At 36.1% G+C, this 17,491-nt stretch overlaps 1 protein-coding gene across 1 annotated transcript in view; it reads right to left on the bottom strand.

Moving 5' to 3' along the window:
* Nucleotides 1-820: 820 nt before the first annotated feature.
* ORC5 (origin recognition complex subunit 5) overlaps nt 821-17,491 on the bottom strand; it is a 166,304-nt gene continuing 149,633 nt past the window's right edge. The window contains exon 14 of the mRNA XM_057731718.1: nt 821-1,117. Within this exon, the coding sequence (XP_057587701.1) occupies nt 1,114-1,117 (4 nt within the window). The 3' untranslated portion in view covers nt 821-1,113. The remainder of the gene's footprint in view (nt 1,118-17,491) is intronic.

The raw sequence follows: 17,491 nt of genomic DNA, 5'->3' as shown, positions 1-17,491 counted from the left end.
AGTATGTATGGGTGTGCATGGATTACACTACACAAGGGTTACCACTGATGGGGCAGGAGTGGAAGATAAAATCAGCCTGTGCATCACTTGCCAAACCCAAAAAGACAATATGAGAATTGAAAATTATTGACCAATCTCAGTTGCTCGTGTACAAAGATGCACAAACTCTAAACAATCTACTAATAAATAGCATCCAGCAGAATACATAAAATATAATACAGGGGATTTCCCTCGTGGTGCAGTGGTTGAGAATCTGCCTGCCAATGCAGGGGACATGGGTTCGATCCCTGGTCCAGGAAGATCCCACATGCCACGGAGCAACTAAGCCCGCGCTCCACAACGAGAAGCCCGTGCACCACAAAGAAGAGTAGCCTCGCTCACCGCAGCTAGACAAAGCCCGCGTGTGCAGCAAAGAAGTCCAAATGCAGTCAAAAATAAATAAATAAAATTTTAAAAATAAGTAAATAAAATATAATACAGGATTACAAAGTTGGGCTCACTCCATGACTAAAAGAATAATTTAATGTTAGAAAAGAAAGCTCTTCACTATATTAAAGAAAAAAATTAAAGAATCATTTAGATATAGGAACTTCAGCTGTTTATGATGAACTCATAGAAAAAAATGAGAATTGAAAGGAAACATCTTAATCTGATGAAGGATATTTACAAATAATTTCTACAAGAATTTAATTATTCTTTGTCAAACCTCAAAAGCATTCCCTTTAAGATCAAGAATGAGAAAAAGATGCCCTCCATCACTAATTTTATTTAACATGTATTGGAGGTCCTAGTCAGTGAAATAAGAACAGAAAAAAAAGAAATGAAATATCTAAGGATTGGAAAGGACCAAACTGAATTCTTAGTTGGCACTTAACTTCTTTCAGAATATTGATATTGCTACATTGTCTCCGCATTCATAGTTGCAATTGAAAAGTCAATTGTCATCTTTGCTGCATATTTGAAGGTAATCTGTATTTTTTTTCTGGCTCTTTTGCTTTATCTTTGGTGTTCTTCAGTTTAACTATGATACACTTTTTTCTGCATAAAACTCCAGCGAACTTTTGGAACTCACATATTCATTCTAATAGTTGGTATATGTCACAAGTGATTTGATTACCTACACGGAAAATGGGGAAAAATATAAAATGATACTACTCAGAGAAGAACAATACAACAAGAACAAAATATGCTCTCTAGAAATAAGCTAAAACAAAAATGTGAAGTTATATATCAATAAAATTATAAAATAATTTTTCCAGATTACTTAACATCTAGGAAGTGGTAGAACCATAATTCAAACCTAGACAGAATATCCTTTAACATGTTACCATTACACATCCCACTTGGGTCACAGACTGGGAAACACCAGTGTCTCATGCCAGGTGAAAAAAAAATTGTCGCAAAGCAAATTAAGGCAAGATACCATTTCATACCCACTAGGCTGTCAAAAGTTAAAAGTCTGACAATAACAAGTGTTGGTGAGGCTATAAATTGACAAGATTTCTTACATACTGCTGCTGGAATATAAATTGTTGCAACATCTGGAAAGTAGTATTTCAATATCTAGTAAAATAGAGGCAATATAGCAATTTTGCCTCTGGCTACACACCATAGAGACATGCCCAGTGGGTACAGAAGGAGACATGTTTAAGAATACTCTTAGCAATATTGATATTAATAGCAAAACCAAAAAATGGAAACCACCTTAATATCCATTAATAGAATAATAAATAAATGATCTGGTCATACAGTGGAGCAAAGGTCCTTGCTTCTCTTTAACAGCTTCATTGAGGTTTAAATACCATAAATGCCATCCATTTTAAGTGTATAGTTCAATGATTTTTAGTAAATCTACAGAGTTGTACAACATCATCATGATCCAATTTTAGAACATTTCCATTATGTCAAGAAAGATCCCTCATGCCCATTTGCAATTAATCCCGTCTTCTTCACCCCCAGCTCCAAGCAACCACTAATTTACTTTCTATATATAGATTTGCCTTTTCTGGACATTTTGCATAAATGAAATCATAAACTTTGTAGTCTTTTGTATCTGGCTTCCTTCACTTAGCATATTGTTTCGAAGTTCATTCATGTTGTAGGCTGTATCAGCAGTTAGTTCTTTTTATTCTAAAGTATTATTCTAATGTACAGATAGATCCATTCACTCTCTAGCTATTATGAACAATGCTGCTCTGAACACTCACATACAAGTCTTTGTATGAACATACCTTTTCATTTCTCCTGGGTAGATGCCTAGGAGTAGAACTGTTTGGGAGCAAATGTTCTTAACCTTGTTTGTGAGAAGGACCTCTTAGGCAGTTTGATGAAACCTATGGATCTCTTCTTAGAAAACTGTTTTTAAAAATACCGGCTATCCGTAAAAGCTGGACGAAGCTTGTTAGTGATTTCTGAAGAGTAGAGTCAGCTTTATTTGAGGAAGGCACCTTAAAACAGTGTTCTTCAGACACTATAAAACTCCTAGAGGAAAACATAGGCAGAACACTCTATGACATCCATCAAAGCAACATCCTTTTTGACCCACTTCCTAGAATCATGGAAATAAAATCAAGAATAAACAAATGGGACCTCATGAAACTTAAAAGCTTTTGCACAGCGAAAGAAACCATAAACAAGACTAAAAGGCAACCCTCAGAATGGGAAAAAATAGTTGCCTATGAAACAACGGACAAAGGATTAACCTCCAAAATATATAAGCAGCTCATGAAGCTTCATACCAAAAAAGCAAATAACCCAATCCACAAATGGGCAGAAGACCTAAACAGACATTTCTCCAAAGAAGACATACAGATGGCCAACAAACACATGGAAAGATGCTCAACATCACTCATCATCAGAGAAATGCAAGTCAAAGCCACAATGAGGTATCACCTCACACCAATCAGAATGGCCATCATCACAAAATCTGGAAACAACAAATGTTGGAGAGGGTGTGGAGAAAAGGGAACTCTCCTGCACTGTTGGTGGGAATGTAAGTTGATACAGCCACTATGGAAAACAATTTGGAGGTTCCTTAAAAAACTACAAATAGAACTACCATATGATCCAGTAATCCCACTTCTGGGCATATACCCAAAGAAAACTATAATCCCAAAAGAAACTTGTACCATAATGTTTATTGCAGCACTATTTACAACAGCCAGGACATGGAAGCAACCGAAATGCCCATCAACAAATGAATGGATACAGAAGATGTGGCATATATATACAATGGAATATTACTCAGCTATAAAAAGGGATGAGATGGAGCTATATGTAATGAGGTGGATAGAACTACAATCTGTCATACATAGTGAAGTAAGTCAGAAAGAGAAGGACAAATATTGTATGCTAACTCACATATATGGAATCTAAAAATGGTACTGATGAACTCAGTGACAAGAACAAGGATGCAGATACAGAGAATGGACTGGAGAACTTGAGGTATGGGAGGGGGCGGGGGGTGAAGGGGAAACTGAGACGAAGCGAGAGAGTAGCACAGACATATATATACTACCAACTGTAAAATAGTCAATGGGAAGTTGTTGTATAACAAAGGGAGTCCAACTCGCGGATGGAAGATGCCTTAGAGGACTGGGGCGGGGAGGGTGGGGGGACTTGAGGGGCGGGGAGTCAAGGAAGGGAGGGAATACGGGGATATGTGTTTAAAAACAGATGATTGAACCTAGTGTACCCCCCAAAAAAATAATAAAAAAATAAAAAAAATTTAATACCTTTAATAAAATATATAGGCTAATAAACAAATTATACTGAAACATGGTTATTATCAGCATAGAAAAAAAGTTAGAGTAATATATGTATCTTTATTAGCCCATTAAATAATTAGACATAGCAGCAAGATAAGAAACTAACAATGTCAAAAATTAATGAGCTTAGTCAATATTTCAAGATCTCTGTATTAAGTATAAATGTGATATGGAAATATCTGTGATTTCTATTGGTGATCAAGTCACATATTAGTATGGTTGGTTGCCTGCTTTATAACTGAAGGAATGTCAAATTTCAGTTATAGGTGGTGAAAATCCTATTTCATAGATTTCCTCCACCCCCTACGAGGTCCTTAACCTATTAAAAACTTGAGATATAATATTATGCTATAACGAAATGAATAAAGGAGAGTTACTTATTTCAACATGAATGAATCTCATAAACATAGTGTCTAATTTAAAAAGTAGCTGGAGAAAATATATACTATTGTTCCACTTGTGTAAAGCTTAGTTACCTGCTAAATAACACTATTTGTTGTTTGGGCATGCATACGTATATGGTAACATGTGAAGAAATGCATGGGAATGACAACAAATTCAGAATAGAAATTACCTCTAGGAGGGAAAGAGAGGGATTTGTCCAGGAAGGGGAAAAGGGGGCTTCAACTTGCAATGATATATTTATTAGGGTGTCAGGTACATAGGTGCTGGTTATATTATTTTACACTATTTTATATGTTTACATTTTATGTTTCCAATGTATTTCCATATGTATGAAATATAATCAATTTTTAAAAGAATGAATTAGCTCTTTTAAAAATGTAATTGAAGAAAAACTAAAGTCTTTACTTAAATATGAATTATAATAATCAAAATATTAATGTCCCAAATATGACTAAAATACTTTGTTATACTCAAAATTGTGAAATTTAAAAATGGAAAGTGAAAATATAATAACTTCTTTTCTCACCTATCATTCCCAGTTAAGAATTTGTCTGCTTTTTGATACTAGCTTCAAAATGCTTTCAGGGATGTTTAATATTCATTCTCTTTATATTTTCTATTATTTGAGCTCCTTGGACTTTCCACAGACATCTTTTCCAGATAACTTTTAAATTTCACTGCACTATTATTTGTAGATTAGAGTTGATAGAACCTTCTGATTGTAAGCAATGGAGTCCCCAACTCAAACTAGTTTGAGAAAACGGTAACATCCCAAGGAATTCCTGGCTTTGGGCGTGGTTTGAATAATGCTACCAGGACTCCGCTCACCCTCTGTCTCTCAACTCTGTTCTTTGCTGCGGAGGTATCACTCTCAGGCAGACCCTCTCAACATGATAGCCCTTGGAAAGTTCATACATACTTAATCATTACAGGACTGAGTCTCCTGGACTGACTTAAAGCTGTGGGCCAATCCCTGCACGGTCACTGTGATGAAAATGCTGATGGTCCCAGTCAGTAGAGTGGGTGGAGTCAGGCCCACCCAAACCACACACACTATGAGAGAGAAGGGGTGGGTCCGCAAAAGAAAATCTGCCAAAAGAAGGGAAAGTGAATGCTAAGCAGAACAAACAACAAATGTGCACTGCTTCAACTAAGGATTGAAATGCCTTCCATTCTTTGGCCGTGGAGGTTTATTCTGGTGTCATGTATTTCTCTAGTAACTGCAGGATGTCTGACAATATGGCTGAATGGATTCTTCTGCTTAAGGATAAGTGACCACCAGCCCCAGTTTTCAGAAGTAGCATTCATAGTAAGTAATTTTTTTTTCTTTTAGTTTCTTGCATTGTTTTTTGTTTTGTTTTATCAGATCTTTCTTGGAGTATAATTGCTTTACAATGTTGTGTTAGTTTCTACTGTACAACAAAGTGAATCAGCTATATGTATACATCTATCCCCATATCCCCTCCCTCGTGAGCCTCCCTCCCACCCTCCCTATCGCACCCCTCTAGGTCATCACAGAGCATCGAGTTGATCCTCCTGTGCTATGCAGCAGCTTCCCCACATTTTACATTTGGTAGCTTATATGTGACAATGCTATTCTCTCACGTCTTCCCCCCCTTCCCCTTCCCCCACTGTGTCCTGAAGTCCATTCCCTGCCACTGGTTTCATTAATACCAATTTTTTATATTCCATATATATGCATTAGTTTTTCTCTTTCTGACTTACTTCACTCTGTATAACAGCCTCTAGGTCCATCCACCTTACTACAAATAACTCAATTTCATTCCTTTTTATGCCTGAGTAGTATTTCATTGTATATATGTGCCACATCTTCTTTATCCATTCATCTGTCAATGGACATTTAGGTTGCTTCCATGTCCTGGCTATTGTAAATAGTGCTGCAGTGAACATTGCAGCACATGTATCTTTTTGAATGATGGTTTTCTCAGGGTATATGCCCAGTAGTGAGATTGCTGGGTCGTATGGTAGTTCTGTTTCTAGTTTCTTGTTTTCAGTTTACTTTCCCACCAACAGTGCAGGAGGGTTCCCTTTTCTCAAGGTAAATTTTAACCTGATAAGAAAAATCTGGACCATTGTAAAATCAAGGCCAGGACTCCCATGTTTCAAAAAACTTAAAAATAAAAACAGTGTTTTCTATTTGGGTCTTCAGTTTGCTACTTCCATGATGAAGTCCTACATGAATAATATGTAATTCTATAAATCTTTCCAGTAAAGTTAAATAAAGAAGAAAGATGTTTGATACTGTTGGATTTGATGCTGTGTACTGACGTAATGGGAAAATTATCCAATAACATTTCATTCTTGAGAAAATACTGCCCACATTATCAATACCTCGACACACTTGGGCTTATAAAAAAGTATAATCCATATTTCCTGAGCACATGACTTTGTCGGCAACCTTCACTACAAAAAAAAATTTATCTTAGAATTCAACAGCTATTAGCGGTGCTCATAAAGTAAGTTTTCTCTAACAGAGAGGATACAATTGTAGATGATATCTACCCAATTTCTTTTCACAGTATTCAAGGAAATTTTCTAAGGAGGTTCTCTACATATAAATATTCCTCCCAAGGAAATAGGTAGCCAGAATTTTGCTTATCAGGGGTTAAACTGAGGGAGGTTAATAAATACAGATTCATTAAATGTTGTTCACCTACTGTATGCCAAGTACCATGCTAAGTCCTGGGGATATAAGAGTGAAGAGACACAGTCTAAGCTCTCAAGGAGTTTGCTGTTTAATGGAGGAAACATACAGGCAAGTAATTATAATATAGTGTAATAAATACTTTGATTAAAATGAATAATTTTCACTGTGGTTTTTAGAATTGAGGTTCAGCAAGAAAAATAATGGAAAAGGACGAGAGGTGTTGGGAATGCTTCGGGGGGAATAAATGTCTTAGGGATGACTTGGGCTAAGTCTGAAGGACAAGTAGGAATTATCCAAGTCCAAGCAGTGGGAGTAGAAAGGGCAACACATGCAGAGTGAACAGAAATGAGCAAATAAGTAAAGATGTAGGCACTTCCTGGTAGGCACTGAGAAGTGTACCTACTCAAACATATCTGTCAAGTACCCACTAAGGTTTCATTCATGTAATTGCAATTAGTTATGTCTTAAAAACATTTTTAATAGGTAATACTCCTGGGGGTGGTTATTCGTCGTCCGCATCTTAGTGTCAATTACTTTAATCAATTTGCTGCCCTAACACTTGGTATCCGTAAGGGGTCAGCAAACTTTAGTGTAAAGGGCCAGGTGGTAAATATTTTTGGCTTTTCAAGCTGTACAGTTTCTTTTGCAGCTACTCAATGGTATAGTTGTATTGTGAGAGCAGCCATAGGCAGTACATGACCCATGGACACGGCTTTGTTCCAACAGAACTTAATTAACCAAGACCAGTGACTCCTCCAAGGCCTCTACTAAGTAACAGAGCTGCGAGTTAAACCAAGGGCTTAGGATTCCAAAAATAGTGCCCTTCCTAGCCATGCTGACCCCAAAAACAAACTTTGAACTTTGAATATCTGCCTGAACAGACAGCCCTTCCTCCTCTCTCAGTTTTCTCTCAAACAGCCACCCCTCAGAGGCCTTATAAGAAACCCGTTTGGAAGATGGTGCTGAAGGGAGACAGGAAACGCAGGCCACCCCTCCTGGATTCATTCCCCACCGTGGAGAGGCAGTAGGTGGGACTCCTATACGGCGAATGGCTTCTCTTGCTCCAGGGGTACGCCTCCCTTCCAGGTTCATCTTGTCAAGTGTCAGATGTCCTGCCCTGCTCACCGGCCCGGCCTATGCCTGGCACACAGGTGTGCACAGGAGTCATTTTGGCGATGTGCAGATTACAGGGAACATTCCACTCCCATTCTGAATTGTCTCCGTCTCCTAACACCCTCCCCCAAACATAGTAAGTCACAGTTAGGGTTTAAGCCTAAACACAAAAGCCGATTTAACATATTACATAGCTTAAATATGGTACTATTCCACTGCTAAAGTTCTGTTATGTTTAGTAAATGTGTGGGTCTTGGACCATGAAACTCACTCTGAAAAGAATAAAAATATTGAAGAACTAGGAATCCCAAGCCTTTTGGGAGGGGGAAAAAAAGAACAAAACTAGCTACCTTTAATAACTTATTTCTCTCATGCTCTATCCTCATTTGAATTTGAGAAAATCTTAAAGGATTCGAGGGGACTTGTTCATGCCAAACAATCTATCTCTATGAATTCCTTTTTTGTGCATTTCACATGTCAGAGACACACACAATAATGCCACCATTACTTGCCAATTGCATGAACTTTGATCTCAAATGGGTCACAGCTCAGTTTCAAACAAAGCACTAAATGTGAAGTGATAAGCAACTTCCATGCCTATGATATTACGAGATTTTATTTTTCGCATAGTGGACACAATGGCATATTTTTGTCTTTATTTTTCAGTTAATGACTATAATGTGGATATTGCTCAAAGCCGGGGAAAGATCTAACCATTTTGTTGGAGACAAACTTCTCAGCATTATACAATCCAGTCTAATATATCTTATATTTCCTAATAGTTCATTGATATTAGAGGATTTAACAGGAGAAGGGCCATTGACAAACTTGCTGTATAACAGAAGATCTTAACATTTTGAGAGTTGTGAGACTGGTCACTATTAAAACATGGTTTGACAAAGTTGCTTGTGAAGCTGCAGACACTAATGTGAAAAGGAATAATAATAACAATTTTAAAAGCCTTACCTTGGCCAAATTCTCTATCATTTATATAATTCATACAGGAAGTGTTAAATATCACACATTTTACATTAAAATGTGAGGCAAGGTATTTATAACAAGACCAATGCTGTAGCTTCAGTATTAAGATATGTAAATGAATCTGGACCCATAACTAAAGTAGCTCAAGTCCAGCTGATTTTGTAAGTTGAGTGGTACAAACGGTGTGACCATGGTATTAGAGTTGGGGATCAAAACCAACTATCTCTAACAAAATCCCCAGTCCTTTTGCATGAACTTCTAGCCTTGTGGTTCTGATTATTCTAGAGGACTTGCGAGGTTTTTTGTTTATCTGTTTTTATCAGAGCCCACAAACAGAAATCCGATAATATACTTCTGACCCAATTTACTAAGCCAAGTTATACGCTCAAAGAAATGGTAGTTATGATTATTTTTTAAATTTTATTTTAGCAATTTATGAATTATGTATATGATAGTTGGGCCAAATCAAAGCCTTTAAAATCATTACCATGCCTATTATTTCACACAGGTGTGGGAAGCGTGAGCCGCAAATGTGTGCAACCGTGTCTTAATGTGTGCAACCGTGTCTTCACAGTGAGGGGTTTTATAACTCTAAAAGTTAGATTTCTCAATTATAAGACAGTTTTTGTGAATGGCTTTGCTCATATTAAATTCTTTACTAAGAATTTTAATGACATTGTTAATTAGAAATTTTAAATAAGACGTTCCTCCTTTCTGGAAAAATTCCTTGTTGGTTCACAAAACTACTGCCTGAAAGGTGGGTTTACAATTTTTTAAATTCAGTCATAAATATTTATTCTAGACAGTCTTTATCTGGAGTGTTTTTGAAATACTGATCATGACAAAAATCTCTTTCTACTTTATAAGAGTTTATAACTTAAGGTAACACAATAATGTAAACCACTAGCTGCTTGTTTTTTCAGTAAAGGTAGAATTCAAGTCAAAGGTGTTCAACAACTTATATTTGTTTTCTTCTGTGCAATATGATTAATTTTACAACTTTGGAGTGTCACAGGCTGAGAAAGCTGACAAGGGACTACATTTTATGCTCTTGTAATGTGCAGTTCTTAGACATTACGCTGACATACTCCCAGGGTTAAAATATCCATATGTTTTAGATTGACCACAATGTGTTATATATAAGGGTTGATTTCCTAACTCTCCTTTACTTTCATGAAAATATAGTCTAGCCACCCTGCTTTATTTTGCAGAAGCTCCTCCAGTGGGTGAGCCATGGTTCTTCCAAGAGTCATTTAAAGTGCCTGAGAAAGGATTTTCTCCAAGAATGAGCAGTTCAGAGGTTCCACATGAGGTGAGGACAGAAAAGCTTCCTGGTCAGAAGGCCCAGGGAGCAGACGCCCCACAGTGAGGACACAACAGGTCCCTCTGTCTAAGAGATCCATGTTCTCTGACCTGGATGAGCAAGGTGATCCAGGCGCAGGCGGACAGAGGCTGGTGAGTTACTGGGATCAAGCAGCTTTGCTTGCTGATAGTAAAGCCCTAAGCTTTGTATGTTAACAAGCAGCACTTTCTGGGAACTCAGTGATGGGCTTCCCCCACAGCTCTTCTCCCTGCCTCTGTTAATCATTGAACTCTCGTTTTCAGAATTTCAGAATGAGCCACGGCTTCAACTCTAGGGTGGCCTGCCCTGGGATTTCCAGGTCAAAGGAAAAGAAGAAAAGGGGGGGAAAATGACAACGACTGCCAACTTAAGAGAGGCCTCGGACAAGTGTTATTGTTGAAAAATAATGCTGACCTCAAAATGACCTTCAATACAACTGTGCTCCCTGTCATAGATGAATGGAGCCTACACTAAGCTATAACATCTAAAGGTAGGATGGAGCTGCTTTTATCCACCACATTTTGAATTTTGCTAATATTTGATGTACACAACTAATCTCGACTGGGACAACTATTGTCCTGATCTCTATGTAAAGCAACTGGTTCACTGAGGTTTAAAGTGAGCATGTGGTCTAAGAGAGGAAATCATATGTAAATCCTCAAAGATGTTGAAGGCCCTGGTTTAGTGATTGTACCTCCCAGTGTTTACTACTGATAAAACTGGGCATGATTTTGTTGCCTTGGCGGTATTTATTTTGTTACAGTCATTTTAGGCATCTGATGGGCAGTATTCTTTGGAGAGTTTGAAGCCAAAATGATGTGTTTGGCTTTTTTTCCCATAGCCAAATTAGATACAAACAAGGAAATCTGAAGTTAGGGAAGGAGACAATCACATTTCAAAGATTCAATAATCAGAATAATTTTCCTAATTATCCTGGCAGATGAAATTTTAAGACCTCATATGAGAGCAGAATTTGCTAAATCAACATGTGGTTTTTATGGTCAAATATATTGTTTGACCTAATTACTAAATTGAAATATGTATGTATACACACACACACACACACACACACACACACACGATGAAGTTCAGAGACGGAGAAAGCATTTATCATGTACCAGGTCAACTCTACATGCTCCCCCGAATTCCAATGAGCCAAGTCGTCTATTGCTGCTGAATTGTATTTTCTAAGTTGCTTATTATTTAATGTTAAACTATAAACAAAGATCAGGGAAATAAAAACACATGAAGTGTTCAGTAGATGACTGAGCAATCCAATGCTCTACTTTTACTAACATTAGTACTATGGTATCAAGCCATAAATTTTACATTTTCATAACATTCTGTGATTGAGAAAACACTTGCACGCACAAGCACTCATTTTACCTAATCCTCAAACTGAACCCAGGAGGTTGGTATTACCATTCCATTCTCAAGATGCAGATGTTGAGGCTCGGTAAGTGTAAGAGCACTCAGTAGAGATTCATTCATTCCAACAATTATCAGTTGACTGCCTACAATGTGCCAAGCATAGCTAGTAAATGAACTTGGACCCAAATCTAATAACTGAATCTACTGGTTTCAGTATCTTCCTCAACATAGAAAGAAGGCAGCAGCTTCCAATCTATTTGAGTTGCCATCTCAGCACTGTGCCAATCTACTACTGACAATCTGATAGCTAGAAAGCAGTGGCTTTATCTAACACCTGAAGTGCTAATTATAGACAAAAATTGTGAGATTGAGATGAGAACCAACTACCCGCTTCCCACCACAGGACTTTCTCTGGACTTCCTCTTCTCTCTGCCTGTGTGCCTGTGTCCTACCTTTTCCACTTCAATTAGCTCTTCTTTGAAAAGCAATCTGAAAAAAGGTAGGTTCTTTAAGAAAAAAAAGAAGATAAACCCAATTTTTAAAAAATACAGAAAGCAAAATAAACATGCTTTAAAAAGAGAGATTTAACCACTGATATGGAAGGATTATGGGAACTGTAGGGAAAATCTGTGTAACCCTATGGACATAAAATTGAAAATTGAGGGGGGGATGTGGCAATTTTCCAGCAAAATATAAATGACCAAAGTTAGCCTTAAAAAAGAATGAAAAATTAAACAGACCAATAATCATAAAATATAACTAAAATTATATCTTTGTGAAAAGCTACAGGCCTAGGTAGTTATATACATATATTTAGTTTTAAAAAACTAATGATTCATGCCACTTAATGTACTTTAGCTCATAGAAGAATGCATTAATCTCCATTTTTATGCAGATAACAATGCCTTATTAACAAAACCCAATAGATAGTACAAACCAGAAACTTATGTCAATTTTGCTTATGAATGCAGATACAAAATTCTAAGTTAAATATTATTAATCTAATCTAGCATTAAATGAAAAGAGCAACAATTTGAGTTTATTCTAAGCATGCATGGATAGTTCAATATTCTTTCAAGATAATTCAGTATAAAAATGAATATTGTTATGAATATAACAATAGTATACTAAAATGAGATTTACCAAAATTTACCATCCATTACTAATTTATAAAACTTCCAAGTGAAAAATAAGTAGGGACTTCCCTGTGGCACAGTGGTTAAGAATCCACCTGCCAATGCAGGGCACATGGATTCGATCCCTGGTTCGGAAGATCCCACATGCCACGGAGCAACTAAGCCAGTGCACCACAACTACTGAGCCTGCACTCTAGAGCCTGTGAGCCACAACTACTGAGTGTGCACACCACAACTACTGAAGCCCATGTGCACCTAGAGCCCGTGCTCCGCAACAAGAGAAGCCACCACAGTGAGAAGCCTGCACACCGCAACAAAGAGTAGCCTCTGCTCACCACAACTAGAGAGAAAAGCCTGCACACAGCAGCAAAGACCCAATACAGCCAAAAATAAAAAGAATTAAAAAATAACAATAAGTAGAAGGAAATATGATAGAGACTGTCACAAACCAAAAGCCAACATCAAACTAAACAGTAAAATGCTAAAGCCATTTCTATTAAAATCAGGGACAATGCATAACGTCCACATCAACCTTATTAAACATCATTTTAGAGCTAGTGTATTAGATAAGAAAAAAATAATTCATATAAATATTGGACATTTTTTAAATTATTCTTTTTTGAAGGATGTGATTATAGACATAGAAACTCCAAGAAACCAGTTTAATAAGTTAATAGTATAAAAAAATGAATGGATTTGAGGTAACATACAAAAGTACTTAGTTTCCCTTTATACTGGCAATAATCAATAGAATAACAGCATAAAATAACAGATGTAGACATCATTGATGAGAGCAATAGTTATCACAAAATATACATGAAGAAGAATATAAAATTGTACTAAAGAACATAACTCAAGACCTGAACAGACTGAATGATATACCCTGATCCTGAATGAAGAATTTTAATATCATAAAATGTTACATTTCCAAAATTAATATGTAAATCTAATTCAATTCACATATAGATATTTTAGAGCTGAGTAACATTTTAAAGATCAATTGAAAGCATCCAAGAATAGCCAAGAAGACTCTTAAAAAAGACAATTGTGATATGAGATTTGCCTTGTCAGATATTAAATGTAATATAATGCTTCTGTAATAAAATAAATAGTAAAAGAAAAACCATGAAGTATAGATAAATGATAAATGACAAAAGTAGCATTCATTCATAAGAGAAAGTAGAGTATACATTACTTAATATGTATATAGTGCAAATATAGTAGGCTAGTCATCTAGGAAAAAATTCAAACTTAATTCCCTATCTCATTCTATATACAGAAATAAATTATTATTTATTTATCACAATTATTAGAGAAATGCAAATCAAAACTACAATGAGGTATCACCTCACATTGGTCAAAATGGCCATGATCAAAAAGTCTACAAATAATAAATCCTGGAGAGGGTATGGAGAAAAGGAACCCTCCTACACTGTTGATGGAAATGTAAATTGGTACAGCCACTGTGGAAAAGAGTACGGAGGTTCCTTAAAAAACTAAAAATAGAGCTACTATATAATCCAGCAATCCCACTTTTGGGCATATATCTGTAGAAAACCATAATTCAAAAAGATACATGCATCCAAATATTCACTGTGGCACTATTTCAATAGCCAAGACATGGAAGCAAACTAAATGTCCATCAATCGATGAATGGATAAAGAAGATGTGGTATATTTATATAATGGAATACATATTAAAAAGTATGAAATAATGCCATTTGCAGCAACATGGATGGACCTTAAGATGATCATACTAAATGCATTAAGCCAGACTAAGAAAGACAAATATCCTATGATACCACTTAAATATGTGGAATCTTAAAAAAAAAAAAAAAGAAAGAAATACAAATGAACTTATCTACAAAACAGAAATAGACCCACAGGCATAGAAAACAAATGTATGGTTACCAAAGGGGAAGGGGGGTGAGGGATAAATTAGAAGTTTCGGATTAACATATATACACTACTATATATAAAATAGATAACCAACAAGTACCTACTGTATAGCACAGGGAACTATACTAAATATTTTGTAATAACCTATAAGGGAAAAGGATCTAAAAAAAAAGATATATGTGTACATATAGCTGAATCACTTTGCTGTACACCTGAAACTAACACAGCATTGTACGTCAACTATGCATCAATAAAAAATTCTAAAAAGGAAGAAAAACCATGAGAATGTAAGACTACTGTATAAGTATACTTATTACCACATTGTAGTTGCAATTACTTATGGTATATCCATTCTAAGTGATATTGTGTAGCTGTTAAAAGAAAAACGTCAGGTGTATATCAGTTACTTTTTAGGGATGGCCAAGTAATGTTATGTGAGAAGACAACTGCCAAACAATGTGTAGAGTATCTTCTTATTTTAAAAAATCAGGCAATATAAGATATTTGCTTTTCTCCAAGTGTTGAGAAGGCTTCACTTGGGAGTGAAATAAAGGAGCCGGTATAAAGGAAAAGACTATTATCTTTTAAATATATGGATGGATTGTCCCACTTGAAAAAATTTAATTGGAAACTAAATACATATGCAGGGAAAATTTTTAGAAGATACTCTAAAGTGAGGTTTGAGTATGCATAAAGGAAAGACGCTTCTCTATTTGTACCCTTTTGTACCTTTTCAATTTATTTTTTGAACAAGGAGCATGTATTCATTTTTTGAAATCTGATAAACTGATTCCTGTGATTAAAAATAGCTTAAGGTAATGCTTCAAGGAATATTTAAATTTTAATGGATGACTCAGAACTTTTTATCTAGGAAGGATAAGTCTATTTCAAATAGGTCACCAGGGCCAGTAGAAGAACTCATCAAAACCTAACACACAGACCCACTAACTTGGCCTACCTACTCACAGCTCTTTTCAAGGATTCTTGAACTTAAAGGCTTTGCTGTCAGGGTTCCAAGGAAGCTGGGGGGGTGGGGGGTGTACATTTAGTATTAGAATAATAATCCATGAAATGTGGAGAAAAGAGGTTGGTAGACACATTACATACATCCATTATCACTGTTCATATCACCCCACCGCATCATTTTTGTACCAGGCCGGTTCACAAATTGGAAAGAACCAAGAAATCCCTATGTATCAAAATTATTTTTTTGTTTACATGTCTCAAGGAAACCTGAAGCTGGTGATTGCAGTTTACAAGAATGCTGTGAAAAGCCGTCTGCAGCTGTCTAACTTTATGTGAGCAGCAGAAGGTAGATGTTGATCACACAAAGAATAGATGACAGTACTGATGGAATAAATATTCTGCTGCTATTCCCCAGCAAGTCCAACAGGCAGAAACTACACTAACTAATAAAAGAAAAAATCAATTACTTTTATAAGTCCTGCTATAATATCTGAGCTGGCTGGATGTGGGGAAGCACAAAGAAACACTTAAAAGTTATTTATTACTTGAAAGTCCTCAAGCTCAATTTTCCTCTTTACATTGTCTTAATAAATTACACATCAAATAAATACCATTGAAGAAAAAAAAAAAGTAAAATGAGTTCAATGTCAGGTTGAGTAGAGAATTTTAATTGGAGAATAATGGTCCTTGTGGATACAGACGATGCTTTTAAGTTATCACTTCCTTGCTCTCTCTCACCTCAGCCCCCAAAACAAAGTGACAATTGCTTTAAAAGCAACATGCTTCTTGATACACTGATAGGCATTTTTTCCCAAGGACTATAGCGAATTTCAACACCTGATGAATTGCTATTTCACATCTCACTTAACAAATTCTAATAGGCAGCTAAAAATCTCTCACAGGGTATTCATTTATCTCAGTTCAAAATGTTTGAGGTTGAAATCTGGCCCAGAAAATGGAGCAGAAAGATCAGGAAAGGGAAATTATATAACTGTCATCACAAATAACACGCTGTTCTTCTGGAATTGAATCACAGCATATTCAGCATGAATGCCTATGTTTCCTTCTCAAGAAAAATAATCATCAAAAATTTAGAAATCTAGATAAAATATAGACAAACATTGCGCCTCCTAAATGTAACCACTGTGAAAGAGTTAAAAATACGAAAAAAAAAATACACTACATAAGGTTTCTTTACAGAAATGGAATAAACACTTGCAACATTCATACAACAGACAGAAGATAATTGTGGTCAATTATATTATACTCCTGCTCCTGAGAAAATATCTCACAGTCCAGGAAATGAGTTCTGAGATCCTTCCTGTATGTGGTAATATGCGCCAGTGAGCCTTATTGTCTGTTAAATGCTCTACTTTCACACAGACTAAAAGTGGATGTGCATTTTTATTGATTTTTATGTACCACACCTTCAGTTCCAAACAGACTTAAGACAGCTTTAAAAGACACATAAAGTGCAGCAAGACCTCGTATATTAAAAGTCTGAGCAAAGAAGAAAGGAAAATATGGATTGGAGCATGAATGGAACCAGAAATAAGGCCAAAGAAAACATGTTATAATAACCTCACTCTTGGTATTGATGGGCCACAGCTTTGGTGAGACGGTCTCTAGCAGTGACGGAGAAAAGGAAGACATCAAAAACTCTAGCATATTCTTATAAAAGGGAAAAGTCCTAAGGAACCTTCAGCATTGGCTTAAATTATTTTATTTGTAATAGTAGTAAAAATACACTAGTAGTTAGAGTAGCTCTAACTCAGAGTGCTCACTATAATTTCAGGTATGATTCTGAATTCATTACATATATTAAATCATTTAGTTCTCATAAA

This window comes from Hippopotamus amphibius, chromosome 4, assembly GCF_030028045.1.
Source record: "Hippopotamus amphibius kiboko isolate mHipAmp2 chromosome 4, mHipAmp2.hap2, whole genome shotgun sequence".
Classification (NCBI taxonomy): domain Eukaryota; kingdom Metazoa; phylum Chordata; class Mammalia; order Artiodactyla; family Hippopotamidae; genus Hippopotamus; species Hippopotamus amphibius.
Note: the sequence above shows the minus strand (reverse complement) of the source record. Positions and strands in the feature narration are given on the sequence as shown.